Below are 23,251 nucleotides of genomic sequence, written 5' to 3'. Positions count from 1 at the left end.
AAAGCAAAAGCTCAAAAAGACCAACTCATAACACTATAGTGTAGAGTGGATATTTCTACACAATGTACAGATGATGAAACTCAAAACTGCAGGAGGTAACAGGTGACTCACCTCTCCATTATGAAAAAGCTTAAGGAGGCTAGAGTTGGATATACTAGGTATAGGTATATTTCATTAGGCGAAATTTGCTCCAATGACGGTAACAATTCAATTTCATCCAGAATCAAGCGAAAAAGCACCTTGGAATCTGAAAATACTTATCTTTTTCTTGCACCTTAATAAGAGTGGTAGCACAGGGTTAAATCTGAAGATGCTGACAACTCTTACTTACCTAATGGTGGTCAGTGGATGACATATTCACAAGAATAAAGCAATCAAATGAAAAGCGAGAAAAGATCTGACTGTGCTTTACTTCAGAAACATCAAGGTTAACTTGTATCCAGTTAGTAAATACACTTGTACATGGCAATCGTGCGCTTTAGATACCAAGCTTGATCAAGTAAACCACACATGCACAGAGTATGTAGTATACAAATCTAAAGCCTCAAACATGTACACTCCACCTCGTTTTACTCCGTATGTGAAGTCCAATAAATCAGCCCACTGCAAAGGAAAACATGCAACCACCAAAATTCAGACAGGGTCGCAAGTATGAGTATTCATAACATGCTTAAAAGCCACAATATGCATGTAATTACACAGATTCTGAAGTTTGGACAACTGAGCTGCTTGTCACTCAACTGACAAAAAAATTCGTACTGCAACATTTTTTCAAGACACTAGGGCAGTAAATTAGGTTGAGCTTAAGCTTGAGCTCAATAACTCCCAAGCCCAAAGGTTTTTGTTAACCTTAGGGTTAAATGCAGAAAACCCCAACAAACTATTGCATCAATTGCATTTTACACCCTAAAGTATTTTAAGAAGCACTTTACACCCTTGGTCAACTGAAAAATAATGAAAAAATTAACTCTATCCAAGCAATTGATTAAGTGACCCACTTATCCTCCACTAAAAGTTCAAGTTGCAAAATACCCTTTAGGTGAGAAAAAATTTTCACATTACATAGACTAATTATTTTTGCTTTATAAAAAGTTCAAGTGAAAACACGTACTTAAAGGGACAAAATACAAAAAAAAACTGAAAGATTACTGTTACAATTTCTTAAATCTCATCATTTTGTTTAGTGCACCATAATGCCATATCTTCATGTAACAGCAAAAATTATTTGTAATCTCGCAAAATTTAAATGAAGTAGTACCCGAAAATCTTTACATGAATTTAGCACAATAATAGTAGCAAAAATTCACCACTATACCTAAATTAGAATTTAGGTATTAGTAACAAAATATTGGAATTGAAAGTTTCAAAAGAAAGAAAAACCCAAATTATTCAATTAGTTGTGTGCATAAAAAAATAGAAATCAAAAGTACAGTTCCAAATTAGAGGAATAATTGTTAAAGTGATCCAATATATTTTTTTAATATGTTTTTAATTAGACTTTTGTTATGATGTGAAAATTAGTTTATTGAAAGTGGAAGTTTTTTCCCACTGTATAGTATTCTTGCCGCTTAAACTTTTAATGGATGATAAGTTCATCATCTCTCTGATTAAATAAATGAAGTTCATCTTTTAGTTAACTAAGGGTGCAAACTACTAATTAATATAATCTAGGATGTAAAGTGCAACTTCTGTGATGGTTTTTTTCTTTTTTTTTGGGTTTTTGGTTGGGGGGGGGGTGTTGTGGGTGTTCTCATGCTCCTTGTTTTACTCCCAAAATCATTCAAAACCATATAATGAAAAAGCATAGCACAAAAATTGGAGTTTTCATATACAGTTATTTACATTTAGCAGAAGCTCAATGATAGAGATAAATGGCAGAAGTCGCCTAAGGTTTATAGAAGGCATGGCAAAGATGCGTGGAATGCACAAACTTAGGTTTGGCACGCTCTTGATGACAAGGAACCTACTTGGGAGTTGGTTTGAGTCCTAAAAAGTCTATTTTCTGATTTTGGTCAGCAGGGTACTTTCATAAATTTAGTTGGTGGCAGGAATTTATCTTGTCGTAGTTGTCTGGTCAGTAATTACTTCCAAAAGTGATTAGTATATTAGTTGTCAGCCCCAGGAGTGATTAATAATAAACTAAGAATTCTATTCTAGTTAGGAGTTTTAATTAGAATTGGAGTCATTTTTTTAGGTGTCTATGAGTATCGACTTTTCCATAAAGAGAAGTCAGATTCTTGACTAAAAAAACTTCCTGCAGACTCAATGTCTTCTTGTGAGATTGTGAGATGCAATCCAACTTTAGGTGGGATGCCTGAAAATTTCTAGCAGTGATTCCTGGAGTTCCTAACCTGATTTCTTTCTCATTCGTGTTTTTCTGCTATTAAATTCCAGTTTTCTGATTGAGTTTTAGAGAGTTTGATACCTGCAATTCCATCAGTGAGTTTTTCTTGAAAGACCAAAACCTATCTAAAGAAATCTGATCAGCCTACCAAGCTTTTGTGCTGCGCTAAAACTAGTGAAAATATGCTTTCCTTAGATATGGGCTTTGACTGTTCGTTTGAGGTTTTATTTATAAAAGTAGTTGTATATATTTTCAAAGAACAAAACTGGAAACGTTTGACTTGTTCAGGGAATTTCAACTTATTTGCTTTGGTTAGCTGGTAGGGGGATGGACGCAGCCCTGTTGTCATTTTCTGCTTAAGTTGTTCCTTCTTTTTTGTGAGAAATCTGTTTGAATGGATTAATTTGATCAACCAAATGAATTGAACGACAGAAAAGAACTTGATTCTAACTCCAAGCCAGCCTAGTATCTTGACTTCAAAAGCTAGAGCAGAAGTATAGTTAAATTGAGTCAATAAAGCTCTACCAGGTGGCAACTTTTAGCTTATTGGCCTAGTTGCAGTCCCCCTTACCTATCAGTGCACGATTCATGCAAAGGATGGAAAGAAGAGGAGAGGAGAGGAGACAAGAGCCTCAAAAAGGGAAGGATACAAAAAGGTTCAAGTCAATGTCAGGTAGCTGACACAATGAAACTTTGAACCCACCCACCATGCTGTATTATCAATATAACTTTTCCCATTTGCATTAAGATCAAGTTTCATAGAGACAGTTCGAGTATAGAAATTCACTCTTGGAGCAGATGCCAAAGAATTTTGCACAGAGCAAGGAACACTATATGAGAACGTTAGTAGCAAGGGTTTCTCAAGTTGATGACAAAGCCAAAGGTGACGGAATTGCATCAAATGCTCAGAGGAAGAAAATACCTGAATTTATCAAGTGATCAGAGAAGGCAAGCACATTCCAACTATTTCAGTAATAAGCGAAATCCTTCGAACCAAACCAACCCCAGAAGCACAGTAAAGGAAAGAAAACTAGATAGTATAAGTCAAGCTAGAGGTAAATCTTACCTTATAAGCACAAACACACATTGGAGAACGCCTGCAACTCCTGTCCATGCAGACGGACCAGTTTTCACAAGAGAGTCTTGTATTAATAAGCCCACTGAAGCTGCCAATGAAACAAAAGATACAACATATGCAATGAAAAGCCACAGCTTCAACCTGCAAATTCAGAAAAGGAAATCATCAAATTATTAGTGATTTGAATGACATAATTTGAATCAAAAACAGATGTCCAAATTACCAAGAGGTTTACAGACCAGTAACACAAATAGAAACCCAAAACACAAAAACCACAAAAACCACAAAATCAACTGATTTGAGGGATTCTTGTCTCCTTGTAAGGAAGAAAAAGATCACCCAAAATGTGTTGGACTATACTGCGCAAACAAATTACAATCTCTTCGATCAACACCCATTTCATAGGATTGCCAATGAGCTGATAGTACCCTCCCCAATCCACCTGAAAAAATCACATTCTGCCATACTCAAAACACATACACCCTGCCTCACACTCTTGGATCCCTGTTGGGCATCCGCTTTTGGTACTTTTTGTCTCCCAAAGATCATAGAATCGAGATTATGAAGATCATAAAATTGAGATTACCTTTCAAAGATAACAAATATGAAGCCCAGTAATTCAACCATAATGTAAACACTAAGAAGCTGTTATAGGCTTTACTAGTTATTTAATTCAAACTACAAAAGTACTTAGCACACGTAAAAACAAAAAAAAAAATTATTGTCAGCCTCCAAGTTATTAAAAAAGTATATTATCTATGACTAAATGAATGTGGCAAAGAAAACAAGAAGCTATGACTAATTAATCTGCATGTTTATCCGTATACATATATGACATAATTATTATACCTAAATATACTTATATACAAGATATGAAACATTTACTATGGTTTCATTTTAAGTGGGAGATAGAGTGGCAGTAGCCTCCCCCATACTCCTGTTCCATTGAATGCAGGAGAAATTTCTCCCCACATTGCTATCACTTAATTCCCCTGCCACATTGCCATCCCTAGTCTTTTAAAGTTGCCACCTGTTTTTTGAGAAGGTAATAATTTTACTAATAGGAAACAAGGAGTTAAAACCCAAGAGAAACAAGTACAGGCTAATAGCTATGTGCATTTAAAGACGGGCGATCCCCGCTCCCCAACTTTGAGGGGGCGCTTAGTTCAAGCTTAGGAATCCGAATTGTAAATGGAATCATACAAAAAATGTTAGTATGGATTTTGGCCAAAGATATGATTAGAAAAGGGGTGCTTGGTAAATATTGGTAAGGAATGGGTATCAAATTTAATAATCAGTTTTTACCTTTAATTTCTTTTTTCTTTTCATATCTTTCCTCTTCCTCATTCAGATGCTTATCCCACATACATACCCACTATAATACCATTGAACCAGCACCGAACCATGACAACACCCATTGAACCAGTACCTAACCACCACCAATTAGCATCTATATTCAATTTTTAGTAAAGACAATGGAGCTTCAGAAGCAACAGTCCCAGTGATGCAGCGATAGCTGAAGCAGATCCAGATTTGATTTTGTCGAAGTTGATGACCAGAGATTGGAGTATACCTGCATAATTTCAATCCCCCGATCAACACAAAGGAAGGCTCCCACAGCAGCTATACTTCAGCAAAAATAAAAAAGGCAAGTGGGTTGGTAGTCAAGAGGAAGAGCCCTGGGAACCTCGGTGCTGCCATAGAGGATTGGAAAAGTGAGCGACAAGAAGAGGGAGGTGACAGCCATGGAGGATGGGAAGAATAAGAGACAAGGAGGTAAAGAAGTAGAGAGAGATTGGCTTGCCATGGAGAGCAAGAAGAGAGAGCTATGTGAGGAAGATAAGGGACCAGAAGCTTTTTTTTTTTTTTCCTTAAGATTTTGGAATCAAATGTGGGATTTATCTCCAATCTAGTTGGGTATTGAGAGTGGCTGGTTTTTTATAATTTATTCCAAGATTTCAAAACCCATACCCATCAGCCAAGCAACAATTATGGGACTCAATCCAATTCTTGATTCCTATACCCTCCAACCAAGCACCCCCTGAGAATTACAGAAGAATTACAGAATAGGCGAGGAAATTTGATAATCTACTTTGTCCTATAATTGCACTTTCTAAAATTTGTGAACTTTCTCTTTTTCTTTACATTGCCCCTTGCGAAGTTGAAGTATTGGAGAGTTAAAGAATAAGTGCCACCTAGAAACATAGACACTTGAAGAATTTGAAGCTTAACACCTCATATGAACAATGTGTGGTTGTCTCAAATTCTACTATGTTATTTGATTTTGTTTAAAGTTACTCCCTTTAATTATATGTAGCATTTGCTATTGTAAGAAAAAAAAACCATTTTTTTCCTCTCAAGGTTGTTTCAGCAACTATCAAGCAATTGTTAACATGTGGTACAGGGAAGCTATGTGGTATGCATAATTTAGAAAATGAAAACATGTCAATGGTGGCAGAAAAAGAGGAGTCAACCATTACACCATGACTTCTTTTAGAAAGGCACGGTTTCAAAATAGCAAATTTCCATAGTGAAGAGTTACACTTTCTCCTACCAAATCGAATATCTTACTTTTCATTTTAGCCAATTCAGACAAGATTCACTTTCCTTCACTGGAAAAACTAAGCCAATTTTCCCTTCAAATACTTGTGGACCAAAACCGTAGAGCAAATGTTCTCCAGTATCTCCTTAAATTTCAATTAACTAATGAAATAGCAAGTGTTCCCGATTTCCTCACCAGAATATTTATACATTCCACGACTATAACCACATATGACCCAATCAAACTAAGAAATTCAATTTTGGGACCAAGGAATAAAGAAAGCAGTTAAAGTGCACAAAGCGTGTAAACTAAATACTTTCTTTGCATTTCATTTATTTTTTCAAGAATTGAGTATGAAATTCAGGAAAATTGTGCTCAGAATTGACAGACAATTAAATAGAGTTGAGAAGATGCAGCATACATCAATAATCATCTTTAAGCATGGTAACAGGAAGTAAGAAGTATCCTCAAGGTACTCTTACAAACATTTAAGAAGAATCAATTGCCTATCATAAGATCTTTGAACTCAATCTAGAGATAAATACTAACCACCTTATAATTTTGTTACGGAAAGTTTGTCACTGCTACAGAAAAAGTTGTTCCTAAGCACCTAGACCCCCTATATAGATAACAGATCATCTGCACTAAATCAACATAGACGCACTAAACAGTAGAGTACACTCAGAAGATTAATAAAAAATTAAAGGCACAAATAAGATGATAACGAGTAAAGTACGTATCCAAACTTTATAATGAGTAGGATTTTTAGTTTTCTTCTGAAAGTAAAGATGCTCCAGAAGTTTTACAAAAATATTGCTCTTTAGCCTTCAACAGAAAGTGTTCTGTAAAGTATTTCAAATTGATATTCAAGGAATTAACTTCTCCAGAGAGTACATTCCAGTGGACTTCCCTTGAACAGTCTATCCAGATCCTGGACCTCGATTAAAAGTCAATTGTAGAATTAACCCTTACCTACATTTATTGAATCACTGGCACCACCAAATTGAAACTTTCATCTAATTTACACATGCAACTTACAGAGAGTAATATTTGTCAAATGTAAGAAGAATGTCAAGTTGCAATTTATTTTCCCAAAATGAATTTCATAATTCCTAAAAAATAATTGTATTGATAGTTTTTCTTATTCCATTTAAAAATTATCATCATCCTTAAAAATCGTCCCAATTCAATTTTATATGTTAGTTTATTGATAAGCAAGGATAGCATTGTCAAGTGGCTAATTGTTTGCTCTCTATGCATTTATTGCCCAAACAGAATCTGACTGAACAAGGGACATTCACATTTCTACGAACTTAAAATAACTCATATTCACCAGAAGCCTCTTAATTTTAAATGCCCATTTTCTGAAACTCATTTCAAAAAGGCCCTCTCCAAAAAGGATTTCCATTACAAAGGAGCTACTGCCAATTGCGGCCACAAACATCTATAGTGCCTTAACAAATATGCCCAAATAAATGTTTACACATCAAGTATTAAAGCATTTTCCAACTCATCATCACCTTAAAAAATATGTTTGGATCGGGTATGGGTACCTAAAACGGGTATGATCAAGGTGTCTAATTCATCAACCAACTAAAACAAGGATATGGGACACTTCTAAATACTCAAAGAACTTAACTTGATTCCTGGAGATTTAGAATGCCTGTGAATATCCATTGCATTATCTTTTTCACTTCTCTTATCATTCCCAAGGAATAATAGACTCTTATGCAACAAGGCATCCTAGGAAAGTCAAGGCACCCAAGTAAAATTGGCCATTCTAGGTATGTATTCAGTACCAGTACCAGGGTCATGAAGCGTCCACATGGATATGGAGGGCATAAATGAGGAGTCCAGGTAAGATGGCAAAGAAGATAGCAAAGAAGTCACATGGCTGTAAAGAAGCACCTATATATAAGCCAATCATTACAAAATCTGAGATCCAATACCCCATGACATGCACACCGAGGGAATTCACAAATTATGCAATGAACTAGCTCTCTGATAGAAATAGTTGCCAAATGAGAAATCTTCATACGTAGACTCAATAATGCTTAAGTATATATTATCACCACAATCTTCTTCAAATAATTATCATATTTAAGATTCTATATGTCAAAGCTATATATCTAACCAGTATTTCTTTGACTCCTAGGGTTCAGGGCAGCTTCTGAGAGCTTGTCTCAACAATATATCGTAAAGGTGGTGTTTACTGCTCTTTCATGACAAATAATACAAGTTTCATGAGGAATGGCATATCAAAACTATCTTGGCTCCTACAGGATTGGAAATCTCATGCGTTTTTGGCATGCTGGTGGCTTGTCAAGTCCTTTTCTAGCCTGACATTTATCTAAGCAGTATTCATAGGTGAAACTTGCGAAGAAAAATGAGACCTCTGATTAGAAAACCAGCAAAACTATATCAAGTGGACATGTGGCACCATGCTGGAGTACACCATAGTGTGACTGAAAGAAAAATGTAATTGGCTAATGTTATCTCAACTTTCCCCGAAAATGCATCTCTTGTTCCAGTGGCAATCCAATTCAAGGATGTCTGGTATCTCCTGCTTCTAGAAGGTAAGCAGGTAACCAGTGAAAGGTCTCACAGTCAAGATCAAGATAAAAATAGAAAAATTGGACTCCTGCTGCTGGCACAGAAAGAGACAGCGAATTTTGAACCTTAGTGGAATGAAAATGTAATCTTCTACGTGCAACAAACTTTTCTTTTCCTTTTTTTTTGGGGGGGGGGGGGGGAGGGGGATTCTAATTGTAGAGGAGTTAGATTAGGGATCTCTTTTGGTCTAATTGTTTTAATAGTTAATAATGACTACCAAAATACAGCTACTGAGTTATTGTTTCAATCACTGCTTTTATCTGCAACATTTCTGTTTTCTACATTTTTGTAGAATCTTATAAACATCGATGTAGAAAAAAGGATGTACTTTGCAGCAAAGAACCTAGTATAGTGGACAGTGGCCAATACGAGTGCACGTTGGATCATAAATTCAATTGTCAATTCATTTTTCATTTTATTTTCAACAGAAAAATCAGCAAATTCACATATTTTAAGATGCTGTCATATTTCTATAACTAGAAGACCAAGAATTACATCTATGAGCTGAATCCCAGAAAGCCCAAATGCTTGTTTCAATTACACTAGAAAATGTGCAAACAGTGAACTAAAACATGAGAAGAGTTGTAGAAATTTTCTTTGCACGGTCCTGCCCATTTTCTACAATCCAGAGCTTATCTAGAAATGCTATATCATTATAACCACACATTCAGCAGCGTGTTAATGCAAAGAATAAAGTTGTAAGCAATTATATTATCAGCCACTAAAATGATAAGACTGCAACTTCTAACTTGCTTTTAGAAAATGAAAATGCATTTGTCACAGTATTTCTTATGGTTGTTTTTCTATGGTCTTCTTATTCATCTTAACTCATCATCTTGGTTCTTATCCTGTGTTTATAATCAAACACTACCAATGTACTTCAATACAGTTACAAACCAAAGAAACCAACCTGACTTTCATAGTGGGTTCTTCAAGAATTCTTTTGCAATCACGTTGAGTCAATGATTAGCCCATCAACCTGACTTTTCCACCCTTCTTGAAGAAATAATCATGACACTACCCACACATACTAAATTCTACTTTTTTTGAGTTCAAATGCTAAACTAATTTCACTACTGACTAATGTAATTCCAGGACAAGAAAATAGCTTCTTTGAGCTCTTTTATTCCTCTTTCTTTTTACGTTTATTTGCTTCTAATAAACTAAACTGAACCTTGGCATTTCATCTTTTTGTCTATGATCCTAACATAACCATAGCATAAGCATTATCATGCTTTCATTGCCACTATGAAAGCTGAAACGGTTTTACATTCATCTACATGGTAAGATTTGACCAACATTTATTGTGTATATTGAAAAACTAGTCAGGTGCATCCTGTGAATGAATTCTGCAGGCTTACGACATGTCGTTAACAAAGAGGAAAAATTTTCAATTCCAGCAGATGGACATGGTCACTTGACCTAAAAAAAGGTATGTGACTTCAATAGTTATTATACTCCATAGAGAATGTTGTAAAATTTCTTTCTTCTACAGCATCCCCTATACGGACGCTAGTCTTACTTGTCCTCTGCACAGAAGTACAAAACAGAATAGAACTTATAACCAAATATAAACACTGTATGACAGCTGAATAAAGAGATTTTCTCTTCTTTTTACCATCCAAAATATCCAATCTTCAAGATTACCTCTAAGTCAAAAGCATAAAATTATTACAAACACAAATTACAATAAGTTGCTGCTTGCACCTCTAATTGTCACATAATTCGACAACATGATAATCTGAGTACCTAAGAGCCTAGGCTACAACTTGAGAAGTACATTTAGACAGTTAGGATGGATGCCAAAAAAAGTTTCTGACATGTTGCAGCAGCAAGTGGTTTCCCTCTATGAAAATTACAACATCAAATATGATATATTAAAGCATGCATCTGGATCAATCTACGTAATCATTTCCAAATAAAGCTCAATAACCTTACGCAACAGCTCATTCTACCACTCACCCCACCCCCTTCAGGTGGCCCTGATGCAGGTCAACACCACTTGAATATTATGGAAGTCAAGGAATTCCAAAATGCTAAGCTCTTTTTTAGAAGCCTATCTAGGATTTTGTTTATCAAGTCATCTAGGATTTTGTTAATCTAGGCCATCTAGAATATTGTTTATCACGATGATTTAGCAATTTGGGATATATGATCTGCTAACATGCTTCTAGGAAGCTCGAGCCAGTCAAAGGGACTGCCCTTAACCGTCAATAAGAGATTACCTACAACTAACAAACGGCTCAATTAACTAACTTCATATCAAAATTTTAAACACCAAAGATCATAAATCTTCATGGAAGTGGGAAAAAAAAAAGATAAGAACTCCAGTAAGGAACACTTTAAATTACATGAAAAAAAAGGGTACCTCCACTCGCCTTCCTCGTACGGAGAGTAGTCAATGTCCTCTTTCCTAACGCAATTGAACATCAAGGCAGCCAAAGATGCAAATATTCCTGCAAGAGAACGCTGAAATTAAAAAATGAAATGTTGATCCAAAACCCTAATATTGAAACACTATTTACTAAGCTGTACAAAAAATTAAAAAAGTCAACCTAGTTAAAAAAAAAAAAAAACATGCCTGGAAGGTAGTGGACAAAGGAGACCTTGACGGAGCTGCAAACGACGGCATCCACCCAAAACCACCAGCCGGCGCCGAAAACTGCGCCGGAAACTCCGGGTCCGAATATGGCCCACAGCTCCCCCAAATCCATTAGAAATTTATGTGCTTCGTTCCTTTCTGGGGGAATTTCAAAAATTTATTTTAATTATTTTTCAATTATTGAGTTTCTCAAGCATCAAATAGAAAATCGTTTGGACTTTACTAATTCTCTGGGTTTGACAAAAGACAGAGAGTTGCTACATTTACTAATTCTCTGTTCCATCATATGCGAGGCACACGTAAACATGGGGTTTTGGTTTGGATTTAGGGTTAATTTCAGAAACCTACCCTGAGGTTTCTGACACTATTGCTTTCCTCCCCTAACTTTTAAAAATATCGCATACTTCTCCTATTAATCAATTGGAGCCATTGTCGAGGTCAATAGTGGTGAAATAACTCTTATATCCTACCTTTGATTTAGATATCTATTTTGGATTAATTACAAATTGCACCAATATAAATAGGAGTCAATAGCAATTTTCTCCATGTTTTCACAAATAAAAAAAAATTTTGCCTCACAATGAGTCAATGACTAACACCACTAACCTTCTAATGATTCTCCACTCATATATCGGATAAATGTGACCATGTTGCTATATATTTTTCTTTTTTTTTAAGGCAAACCTTGTACACAATGCTAGCCCAAATTTTATGAATGCAAAATAAAATAAAATAAAATTGATGGAGGGAGACAAGCACCTAATCTGTAGTACATGTGAAAAAACTAGAATTAAAGGGCAATTTGAAAGTTAATATATTTATATATATATATATATATATATATATATATATAATAAAGTTACATTCCAATACTTATCCATTTTCCTATTCTCGATCCTTAAACAAGTGAGTTTATTTTACTCGCTCTCACATTAATCACGCTATCTCTCTCATGTCTCTCCCCTAACAACCTGGCATGGTTATTTTTTTTCCATATCTCTCATCCTTTTTATCAATCTATCATAATCTTTTTCATGCCAAATTTTAAATACAAAACCATCTTATCACATAAGTCGTATTCTTTTTATGCTTATTTATAAGATTGATCGCTTTCCCATTCTATTTGTCCGCAATTTGCAGGTGCATAAGAATGTTTGCCAACCAAAGAAAAATAGTACATGAAGAAGGTTTGTTCAATGTTTTTCGTATTATTTTTTTATTTTATCAATCAATCATAATTTTTTCCATATGAAACCGTATCATAATCTTCACGTAAGTCCTTTTTTTTGTGCTTAATTATAAAATTGATTCCTTTTCATTTGTATTTGTCAAAAATGCACTTTGTAGGTACATTGTGAGAACCCTGAAAATAGATATATAAGCCAGTGCATATTTCATTTGCATCTCTTTTATTCTTTAATAATTTCTAACATTACTTTTACTTGTTCGCAATTAAGTACGTAAAAATAGGTTTATGTGATGTAGACACCAAATTTTCAGTGTTTTTAGTTTTTTAGTTTTTATTTTAGTTTCATTATTTAAAAAATGTAAAGAAAAATGAAAAATTGAAAATAAGAAAAAATGGAAAAAAAAAAAAGAAAAAAGAAGAAAAAGAAAAGAGGAAAATCTTAGCTTTTTATTTTATCTTTTGGTTATTAATTTTGTACATTTTATTTATGTTTAAGTTTGTTTGAATTATTTTGGTTTTTATTGTGATTTAAATTAAGTGAGTAAAAAAAAAAGTGATCCGCGCCTGCAAGCCACGTATTGTCGTGGCTTGCAAAGAAGGACTTGGCAGCCCTTTGGCTGCAATTTCAGAGCGTATTGTCGCAGCTTGCAAAGAAGGACTTGGCAGCCCTTTGGCTGCAATTTCAGAGGAAGTGGCTGGGGGTTTTAGGGTGGAATGCCCCATATAAATAGAATAAAAAACATCAGCCGCAAGGAGGAAAACTGGGGTCAACAGAGAGAGATCAGAAACAAAAAGGAAAAAGCTACGACGAGCTTGAGGGGGAGGAATAGAAAAACAGAAAAAGGGGCCGAGAGAAATTGGGAAAGGGAGTTTCAGCAGGCAGAAACGAAGAAAAACAATAGCAGAAAGCAAAAGGGAGCATCATCGGAGGAAAATGGGAAAAATGGAAAAGCTAGAGAAAAGGCCGAGAGGGCTTCGTGGGATAGAAAAAATCAGAAATGAAAACAGGACAGAAAAAGGGAGGAAAATTCAGGACGGCGGCGGACGGAGGTTTGGAAGATCGACAGCAAGGGAAATCTGGAATTTGGGGAAGGTGAAATTTGGGGGCAAAACGAGAGAGACTGAGAGAGATAGAACAGAACAGGGGCAAAAATCTGAAAATTGGGGAAATAGTTTTCGACTAAAAACTGGGGAGGCTTACGGCTGGAAAAAAGAAAAACCAAGCGAGTGGCGGCTGGAGGAGAGGAAACCAAAAGAAAGCAAGGGAAAGCTAGGGAGCTTCGTGAGGCTAGGCAGGAAAGAAAAGCCAGGAAAACAAGGAGGCAAGGAAGAGTTTCGGGCAGAGGTAAAAGAACCAGAGGAAGGAAGTTTCGGCAAAGTGAAAGACGAATTTGGGAAAAAACAGAGCAGCCGGAGCTTCCGCCATTCTGTCGGAATCCACCACTGCCATCTGCGAATCTTCACCGTGGGAGACCACTGTAAGTCATCCGTTTCCTTCACATTTCAGCCTTCTCTCAAAACATGTCTTTCGTGAGTTGTTGTTTCAATTTTCATGTAGATTGCTCATGGATGTTAGAATACACATGCGTTATGTATCTGATTGGAATTGAAATTGTTTTGATTGTTTATGCTAAAAATTTTTGGGGTCGGTTATAGCTTCCATCAAGTAGAGAATCAATGACCTTTTTTCTGCTCATGCGTTGTTCGACAAAATGCCCAGATGAAAATTCCCCTTGAATGACGATTTGTCTGTGTCGGTGTGAGGAAAACAAATGGGCAACAAGCTCAAAACCTGATAGTCGATTCTTCATGGTAGCGAGAGATGGGTTTGTTCAAATAATGCTTTGATTCTCTCCGTTGTCTGATGTGGCTATGCTGGTTCGCACAAGAATCTTGATTTACTAGACCGCAGGATCTTGTTTTAAATGCTTGTAGACTGATGTCTGAAGCTGTGATTTTTTTGTGCCTTGGTAAGTCATCGGAGAGTGGCATTAGCAACCCAAAATTGCATATGAATAAGTTAAAAAACTGTTCTTTTGATCTCCCTTGTGCTGGTCTGGGTAGAAGATTGCTGGGGAATGCATAGCGTACGGTTGGTTTTGGAGGCTAAAGATGTATAAAGGGTCATTTTTATTCGGGAAATTGCTGCATGAGAGTGTTAAACCTGTAAAGAGTCTTTTTCTGGCTTTGTTGTTGAAGCTTTTAGTTTGATGTAAATCTATGATTTGCTGTCCAATTGATATGCCATGTGCACGTTCATCCTAAGTTTCCTCCTCCTGTACCTTCGCTGCATTTATGTCTAGCTGCTGTGATTGTATTCTCCTGGGATAGATGATCATGCTTGGATGATGTTATTTGACTGGTTTGAAACTTTGTTGGTCTTAGATTGATAACCTAGTGAATTTTGCTTGGGTTTTGCATTCAATCTACCCGGTAGAATAAGAGAGCAAGTTGCAGCAATAAAATTGTGAAAACATTGGTAATGAGGAAGAAACCTGTTCTTCGTAAGCTTGCTTGGGTTTTCCAAAAGAATTGCAATTTAATCCCTCAATTTCAGTCTAATTTCATTGTGGCTCAAAATCTGGAAAAACCAAACTAATTTTGCCCTCTTAAGCTTAATCCTCTGTTTGCATATTTTATGTGATTTTCTGGATAGATTAATGCTGGGATTTGATGCATAATCAGAGTTTTAGTTGGGTTTTTATTTTGTTGGGGCTTTATTAAATAAAATTAGACTTGGTTTGGACATTTTGCTTGGGTTTAAGGAGGTGGTTTTAGTTTATTTTGTTGGGATTCTGATTTGGGCCTAGGAAGATAGAGCCCAACACTTTTGATTGGGTTTTTGGGATTGGGTTTGTGATTAATTTAATTGGGTCCAACTCGTAAGAACAATTAGGCTAACCCATCTGTTTTGGCTTGGGTTTCGATTGGGTTAGGGAAGGTTCTGGCCCAAATAAATAAATACAAAGGCCCAATGGCCTGTCTGACTAAGAATCTGGTAACTAAATTTGCAAATCAGTCCCTGTACTTTTCTTTAATTTCACTATGGCCCTACAAACTTTCAATGCTGTCAATTGGGCCCTTAAATTAATTGCAAATAGGTCCCTGAACTTTATTTTTCTTTAATTTAGACCTCCAAACGTTGTTAATTTGTGCAATCAAGTCCTTTCTTCTTTTGACTTCTTGAATGTGGGTTGCTTACATGATTCAATTGATTCAATTTCAAGTTTGCCATTTTATTTTTATGATTATTTGATAAATAAAGTGATGCCTTGACTCTTTTATTATTTTGGAGGGTAAATAAGTACTTCACCCCATTAGAGCTCCATTTCAAGGGAGGTATAATTTCTTTTATCCCTTTTTGTGTCTCTCCTATGTGATCCAACGTGCTAAGTGAGAATTGCATGCCTACTTTGCTTTCCTAGCCTTTCCTTAATTCTTTTCATTTATGTCATTTACTTTCATTTTCATTAAGTTATTCTTTTAATGGGGTATGTGTACACCTCTTGGCTTGTAATAGATAGGGCTTTGGCGAGCAATTTGGTCCATTTTCCCCTTCCCCTTTTGTTTGAGTTAGTGAATGTAATAGGTTCATTAGCTTGGTTGCATGCCTATGTGTTACGTATTACTCGCTTTATTAGGTTTTTGCATCTAGTCGAGCATGTTAAGTGTTACGTGCCACATGTTTATGAGTGTTAGGCATGTCTACTTGCTTTTCGTAGTATAGATGAATGGAATGGATGAATGTACGTCACCACACTAGTCCAACGCTAGCTGTGGCTCATTGACCCGTTTCCACTAGTCCAATGCTAGTAGGAATTCATAGAATGGGCTAGTCCAATGCTAGATCCAATAGGCCATTCCCTTTTCGTAGGTGCATATTTGCGTGTTTCATTTCATTTCACGCATTTTTCCTAGTTTTTCTATCATTTGGCATGCCCCTCTAATCTCTTCCCTCTCACTTTAGGATTTTTGCACCTCATGCTAGTTATAGGATACATTTGCTTGAGAGCCCCCTTTCGATAAGGGAAACGAGCGAGTGTGGCTACAAAATAGCCTTAGCACGCTAGTTCTCCCTTTCAATCAAAGGGAAAATTAAAGTCACAAAGTTAGGACTCCCCGTTCCCATCTTGATGCATTCCTATAGGATTCACGCGTTTTACTCATTCACTACCACATACACTTCTACTTTATATTCTATCCCTTTTTCCATATTCTCACTTCACACGACTTTAATTTTGCACGTTTTCACTCAACTATTTATACTTTATAATATCACTTGCACACATGCACTTTATGTATAATACATTTTCACATTATCATTTTTACTCACCTTATCTTGTACATCCATTTGCACACTTTCACTTATACACTATTGTTTTTATCACTTTTTCACTTCACACAAACCCACATTTTCACATGGCATACATTCATTTCACTAATTTTTACGTCATTTAGGATTATATGTGACCTCTCCAAAGAATCATTATTGGGCTTCACAATTAATGTGATTGGCACCACTCAACCTTTGAAGAGAAATTTTCCCATCTACCCCTAGGTCTAGGGTTTGCATTCACGTAGTACACCCAAATGTAATAAATTCTTTGGTTAAAACAAGAAAATCTTTGATTAAATCACGCAACTAGCCTTGGCTAGGTCGAAGGGGTGCCTTGGATTTTATCCTTGCCTTCCCCTTCGTCAAATGTGACTCCCGAACCTTTTTCGTTGGTTTACGTGGACTAGGAGTCGTTTAAAAGGGGTTTCTTACTACTCTTTTCCATTTTTTCTTTAAAAAATTCATTTTTAGGTGACTTGGTACACCTTAACTCATTACCAAGTGGCGACTCCATTTTTTTATTTCAAAAACCCTTTTTAAACTATAATTTTGGGTCAAATCGTCGCATTCTCAAACCCCCATTTAGACCCATTTTTCTTTTAAATCACAATTCATTTTTTCAATCACAAATTGAATCAAAAAATACATTTTTAAAACCATTTATTTTATTTATCAAAAAATGGGGCGCGACATGTGAAAAATAACATAAATTTTCCTACCTTATGAAATTTCTTGGTTTTGTTAGACTAAATTAATATCTTTAGGGTTAGATTAATTTTTCGCCTTAACATAATATGTTGGAATACTTAAATTCCTTTATGCTAAATTAATGATACTTGAGTCGATAGCCTTACTATCTTAAAATAAATTATTTAAATTCCAATGATTAATTCCAATTAGTTGCTAATGTTAAATGTTAATAAGAATTTCCGCGTTAAGATAAAATCAATAAATTTTAGATAAATATGATATTAATATACTAAACATATTTAAGGCGTAAAAATTTCGATAAATATATCCATATCTTTCTTTGTTTTCTAAATAAGTGCGTAAAAATAATTTTTATGTGCAAATTGACACCCTTGGATTAAATTATTATTTCACTTGACTTTATATTACTAAACCAATAAATTTCGAGTTAGACTAACTCTATTTCTTGAGAAATAATAATTGGAAATTCTAATAACTAAATTAATCACTAAATAATGTAGAAATTACTAGGAACCTTAATATTAAAGTTTAATCGATAATTATTCGATAAAAATGGTTTAGGTATACTAGTGTATAATTAGGCGTTCAAATCACACTTGGGGATAATTTTTAGAATTAAGTTAGAATTGAGAAATTAAGTTGAGGTTAGGGAGCAAAGTGAAAAGACTAAAATGCCCTTACATTTCCATGCAAATCAAACAAATCCTCTGACCGCAAATTCCAATCACCGCAACTATTGGCCAATCACATTTTATCCAATTCGATACGTAACCGATTCGCACACACGCAACCTCTACTCCTAATACCGCGGCACCTTATACCATTCTCTCCAATTCATATCACAAACTGCAAAACCATTTCCTTTCCTTCTTAATACCGAGATACCGCCTCTTTACCATTCCATTTCCTCTGCACAATTCCACCGCAACCACTACACTTCCTCTCCACAACCGCATCTCAGCTCTTCCTCTGCCTTGGACCGAGAGTAAAGGAGAGAGAGTTACCTTGTGAGCTGCATCCGAGAGCAAGGGAGGAGGGAACGCAAGCTGCCATTTCTTTCTTTCTGTTCTGACCGTAAGCCGAGGCAAGATACCAGGAGACCATCGCACCTTTTCCTCTCCTAGCTGTGGCCATTTCCAACTCCAACCAACCGAACTCAACCTCACCACAACACCACTCCAGCCGCAACTCAGGAATCAGGATCAACCGACCTTTGTTGGATTGTGAAGCCGAGAGGAAGGAAAGAAAATTCTGGATTTTCGTGTGTGAGCTTAGCTTGTATCTGAGGTAATTTCTGGACTAATTAAGTTGATTACTAGTAGAGGAAGCTATATCAGAGCTTGCATGTATGGATTGTGCAGTCGGTTGTTGAAATCAAGCCATTAGAAAAATTTCTGTTTTGATGAAATGTTGCTGCCGAGAAACTGAGGTGATAATGCAGCTCCATTTTTGTTTTTTCGTGGCAATCTGAACACCTAAGTGTCTATAGCTGAGAGAAAACTTGAAGATTAAGACCATGCATGTTGATTTGTGCATTCGGATGATGTTGTTAAAGCATACAAAATTCTGTTTTGGCTAGAGGTTTCTGCCGAGGAGCTGGCTTGGAATTGTAGCTTCATTTCTAATTTCCTGCGATAATCTGAGCTCGATTAAGTGTTTGACCAATTAATAACAAGAAGGTTAAGCCATCTAAGAATATGCATGTTGATGTTAGGCAGCCGGATGAGAGTTTTAAGAAGAGAATTTCTGTTATGTGCAAGCTTTGGAGCTGCCGAGAGCTTAGCTAGATTATTGCAGCCTGATTTGGTTTAATTTTGTTGTTTGAGTTTATAACCATAATTAGATAGTTAATAACAAGTTAATTAGGCTCTGCATGTAGTTAATTAATTAGTTTAAACCAGAAAAAAAAATAATAAAATCAAAATGCAATCCTACCACATGCATGTTCATCCGAGCCAAGTTGGAATAATTTTTGGAAATTTTGATGTTAATGGTTGTTGTTTGAACTTGATTTCTGAACTGGAAATGTTCATTGTCTAGCTAAGTAATTGCATGAGAAAGTTGAGAGTTTAAAAGCATGTTTAAATCCAGAAAATAAAATGAAACCAGAACGTTCCTTCATGCATGTTCATCCGTGGCTGATGGACAGATTTCTGGATTTTTCTGGATGATTTTAGTAGCTGTGTGAATCCGGTTTTGAAGTGGAAATCGTTAATAGCTAGCTAAGTGTTTATATGCTGAATTTGAGTACCTAACACCATGTTTAAACCAAGGGAAAATTTGATCTAAAGTATATTAGTTGCTGGAATTTCTTTTGTGATAGCCAAAGGTTGAGTTGGAATCTCAACTTGGTTTTTTTTTTAAAATTTTTCCTTGAAACATGATGGATGGAAATGCCTGGAACATGTTGTTTTGAAGTTCTATAAGAAATGTATGGATGGTTTGGATAAAAACATTTTGGTGTTAAAAGAGAAAAAGGAGGTTTCACAAGTGAAAAATGAAATTTCAGATTTTCGGATGTCCCTGACCAGTTTCAGTGAAATGTTTATATCTTGGTGTAGGAAAATCCGTTTAAGGTGCCGTTAGTGGCATTTGAAACTAGAATCATAGGCCTTTGTTCTGTAGAAATTTCATATTTTTCCTCCATGGGTACTGCTGTCTGTGAATCCTCAAAGTAGACTGTTCTGTATTAAGGTCCTGTTTCTTCATGAAACTGAATTTTTACTTGGATTGAACTTTTAGCTTATTTGTGGTTTGAATCCCTGATTGAATTGTGGTTGGAAGTGTTTGATGTTGTCAAGGGCTAATGATTGATGAAGCCTTGGTCATTTATTTTATTCTTGATTTGATATGAACCTATTGAAACCTAGGGCTAATGATTGACGAAGCCCTAGTGAGATTTCTATTGGAAATATTGGTTTGTTATATTGATGGATCTGAAACATTACGTGCTTATAAATCGGAATCGTAGGAAATCCTTTTTGGTACTGTGAACTTGAAAAAAGCTCTAAAACAATCTATTTATCTATATCTTCACTCTAGTGGAGTGCGATAAAAATCTAGCACTGTATGTTAATGTTAGAAATGTCATGTAGGGATTTTCTCAACCTTGCCAACTCGATATTTCTTCCTTTAAGTTTAAACTAGCCTTATTACCTTTGGAAAATGATTTCCCTAGTTTCTAAAACGCTAGCCTTGTTTTACTCCTTTTCTTTCCTCTAAGAATTGTTCTTGGCTAGTTAACTATAGGAAAAGTTCCAAAATACGAGTTTTAATAATTTTAGTTAAAAGCATAGAAACTTGCTCGGCAAGAAACCTTATTTTTTTAGGTAAAATAGTTTTAGTGATAATTTTTGCAAGAACCATAGCTTTAAAGAAATTTTCAAATATATCTTTCTAGCTTTGATCTTAAGAGGTTGTCGACTTATTTCAAGAAAATAATACTAGTTACCTTTTATAAGGAAAAGTATCTCAAGGAAAACTATAAGAAACATTTTTACTACTTTTGTCAAGTTTCAACCTAAGTGGATTCTTAATTTTTCTAAGGGAAAGTAAACTAGTAGTATATCAGATATACCTCGATGTGTATAAGCTTAAAAACTGAATAGAAACTTATAGTTTCAAAATTTTGTATTCTAGGATATTGCGAGGACGCAGAATTCGATTCCGAATTTGACATCTGAACTTCACTCTTGGTGAGTGTCCCTGCCTGTTCTATGCTTACCTGGTTAAAGTGCTTTCTTGACTCGATATGTGATAATTTGCAAAACTGGTTTTTGATCCATCGAAGTGAGTTGTGTGTACTTTATCGCACTAGCCGTTCGAGTGGTGACTTGTGCAAAACATTTTTCTCCTGAATCCTTGAATCTAAATGTAGTTGCGTCGTTGGGTGAATCCCTCGACCAATCATCTACGGGTATATCTCGAATATACTGCGTCCTTAGTCGGTGAGCGGGCCCGGGACAGGGGTATGAATGGTGACGGGTTAGGTATCAAAATGAGACGCTCTACATGGATTATAAGTAGTGAGAGTTGACGGAGGGTCAACTACGATAAATGGTGATCAAGCGAGGAAAATGGCTCCTGAGAGCCCCTGTATCTTACCTTGTGCTGTTATACGTTTTCGTAACTGTTTAAATTTTGCTAAGTTATTAACCGCTGTTTGATATTATGTGATTGCATGTTTTGGGGCACCACTGAGTTTTAGCTCACCCCATGTTTATTGTTTTCCTTAACAGGTTCCGGGAATTGAAAGCTTGGATACTTATTTATGTTTTCCTTTTGAAATGTATTCGGATACTATGACTTATTTTGTGGGCTGTAATGCGTTAATTGGGATAATGTACCTTCCTTTTGGATTGCCACTTGAAGCTGGAAAATGTGTAAACCCTAATTTGATTGTTTGGCTTGTAAGTTTGTATTAGGGATTTATGTATTTATCTATCCGGATTGGTACGACTTTATACATTGGTATGTGAGAACCTGTACTTTTCCCATTTTCTAGGGTTTTATTTATTTAATGGTTTGTTTTCTGCATTTTTTTTAGTAGGAAAATTTTCTAGATATTTTTAATGAGCAGATATAATTTTTAGATGATTTTCCTAGTATTGGATAGTTTTTGAAAAATTAAGGATATATAACGGACGTGGGACCCGCTAGTGCGAAAAGTTCGGAAAAATTCGGCCAATAAGGTTAAGTTTCGGATACTGGTTGAAATTTATCGGGTGTTAAGTGTGACGACCCCACTTCTCCCAAGGGCGAACCCAAGGGTATCGGCGGGCCGCCTGTCTAGCTCGCGCCAGGACTCAAAACTTAAAGCAATAAAAGCCAGAAAATCCAAAAGAGTACTATACATACTATATACAATCCCAAAAGAGTTATAATTACATTCTCCAAAAGTACCTGCTCTTACTATTACATCCGTATAATTACAACCAAAACCAAAAGGGAGACCCTAAGAAGGGTCCTAATACAAACCACTAGAATAAAAACAAACATCCTAAAAGTTCAACTATTACAAGCCAATCTACTAAACTAGTGTATGAGCCCCAAACGTACCCGCGTCGGCCCCTGCTAAGGAAAACAAACGGAATGGGGTAAGCTAAAAGCTTAGTAAGTAAACAGGGGCAAAAGCGTAAATTTCACGTAGCAATATTTACACAGTAAGAGTAAAGCAAAAGCAGAAAAGTAACATCACATAATAAGGATACGAGTGGCTCCAAAGCCAATTCATTTGCCATGCTTGATCTCCTGTCGACACTCCGTCGACCATAAATAAGGTCCGTAGAACTTCACTTGTACACCCACCGACACCTTATCACCCTCACTGGCCAGTCACCTCACAAACTTGCCCAGGCGAACGAAATCACAAACTTGAGCTTTAATCATAAGCTCGGGTCACAAACTTGGTGACCTCAAACCAAGTTGGACTGACTTCGACCAAGCCCTAACCGGCTCGAATAGTCCATCTAGGTATTGAATTCAACCGCAAACTCACAAAATTCACAAAATTATTCAAAAGTCACCCCGAGCCACAAGCTCAAGGGTTTTTGTTCCAAAATTTCTCAAATACATATGTCATGTACAAATTGGTGCGTAAATTAGGGTCTAGATCGAGTGCGATAAAGTACACCCTCGCCTAGGTACCCTTTTTACACATAACGAAACACATAAACAACTAACACATAAGAGCGGCCTGAATACTTACTCAAAATATCAAAAGTAGTATAAAGGCGGAATTCACTTTGTGTGTTGGCTAGTAGTGGGCCCCACCGGCACCGCCTAGCTCACCACTGTCTGAAATCGAAGATTATGTCACAATATATCATAAACGGCA

General features: G+C 36.0%; 1 protein-coding gene and 1 long non-coding RNA gene across 3 annotated transcripts; one reads left to right on the top strand and one right to left on the bottom strand.

Annotated features, from left to right (window-relative positions):
• Window positions 1-379: 379 nt before the first annotated feature.
• On the bottom strand, window positions 380-11,616 carry LOC113711066 (uncharacterized). Of its 2 annotated transcripts, none has more exons than XM_027234208.2 (4): window positions 11,159-11,553; window positions 10,946-11,033; window positions 3,411-3,563; window positions 380-603 (listed from the first exon to the last, which is right to left on the bottom strand). In XM_027234208.2, the coding sequence occupies exons 1-4, from the start codon at window positions 11,289-11,291 to the stop codon at window positions 570-572; spliced, it is 408 nt and encodes a 135-aa protein (XP_027090009.1). In that variant the 5' UTR covers window positions 11,292-11,553; the 3' UTR covers window positions 380-569. The 2 variants fall into 2 exon arrangements, 1 of the variants encoding a protein (XP_027090009.1); XR_011822445.1 differs by lacking the exon at window positions 380-603 and adding an exon at window positions 4,728-4,995 and having other exon boundaries at window positions 3,472-3,563; window positions 11,159-11,616.
• A 1,410-nt stretch (window positions 11,617-13,026) lies between these two features.
• LOC113713425 (uncharacterized) lies at window positions 13,027-21,911 on the top strand. The gene is made up of 2 exons (XR_011822496.1): window positions 13,027-15,707; window positions 21,654-21,911. It is a non-coding gene; the product is annotated as an uncharacterized lncRNA (long non-coding RNA).
• Window positions 21,912-23,251: the final 1,340 nt, after the last annotated feature.

This window comes from Coffea arabica, chromosome 10c, assembly GCF_036785885.1.
Source record: "Coffea arabica cultivar ET-39 chromosome 10c, Coffea Arabica ET-39 HiFi, whole genome shotgun sequence".
Classification (NCBI taxonomy): Eukaryota; Viridiplantae; Streptophyta; class Magnoliopsida; order Gentianales; family Rubiaceae; genus Coffea; species Coffea arabica.
Note: the sequence above shows the minus strand (reverse complement) of the source record. Positions and strands in the feature narration are given on the sequence as shown.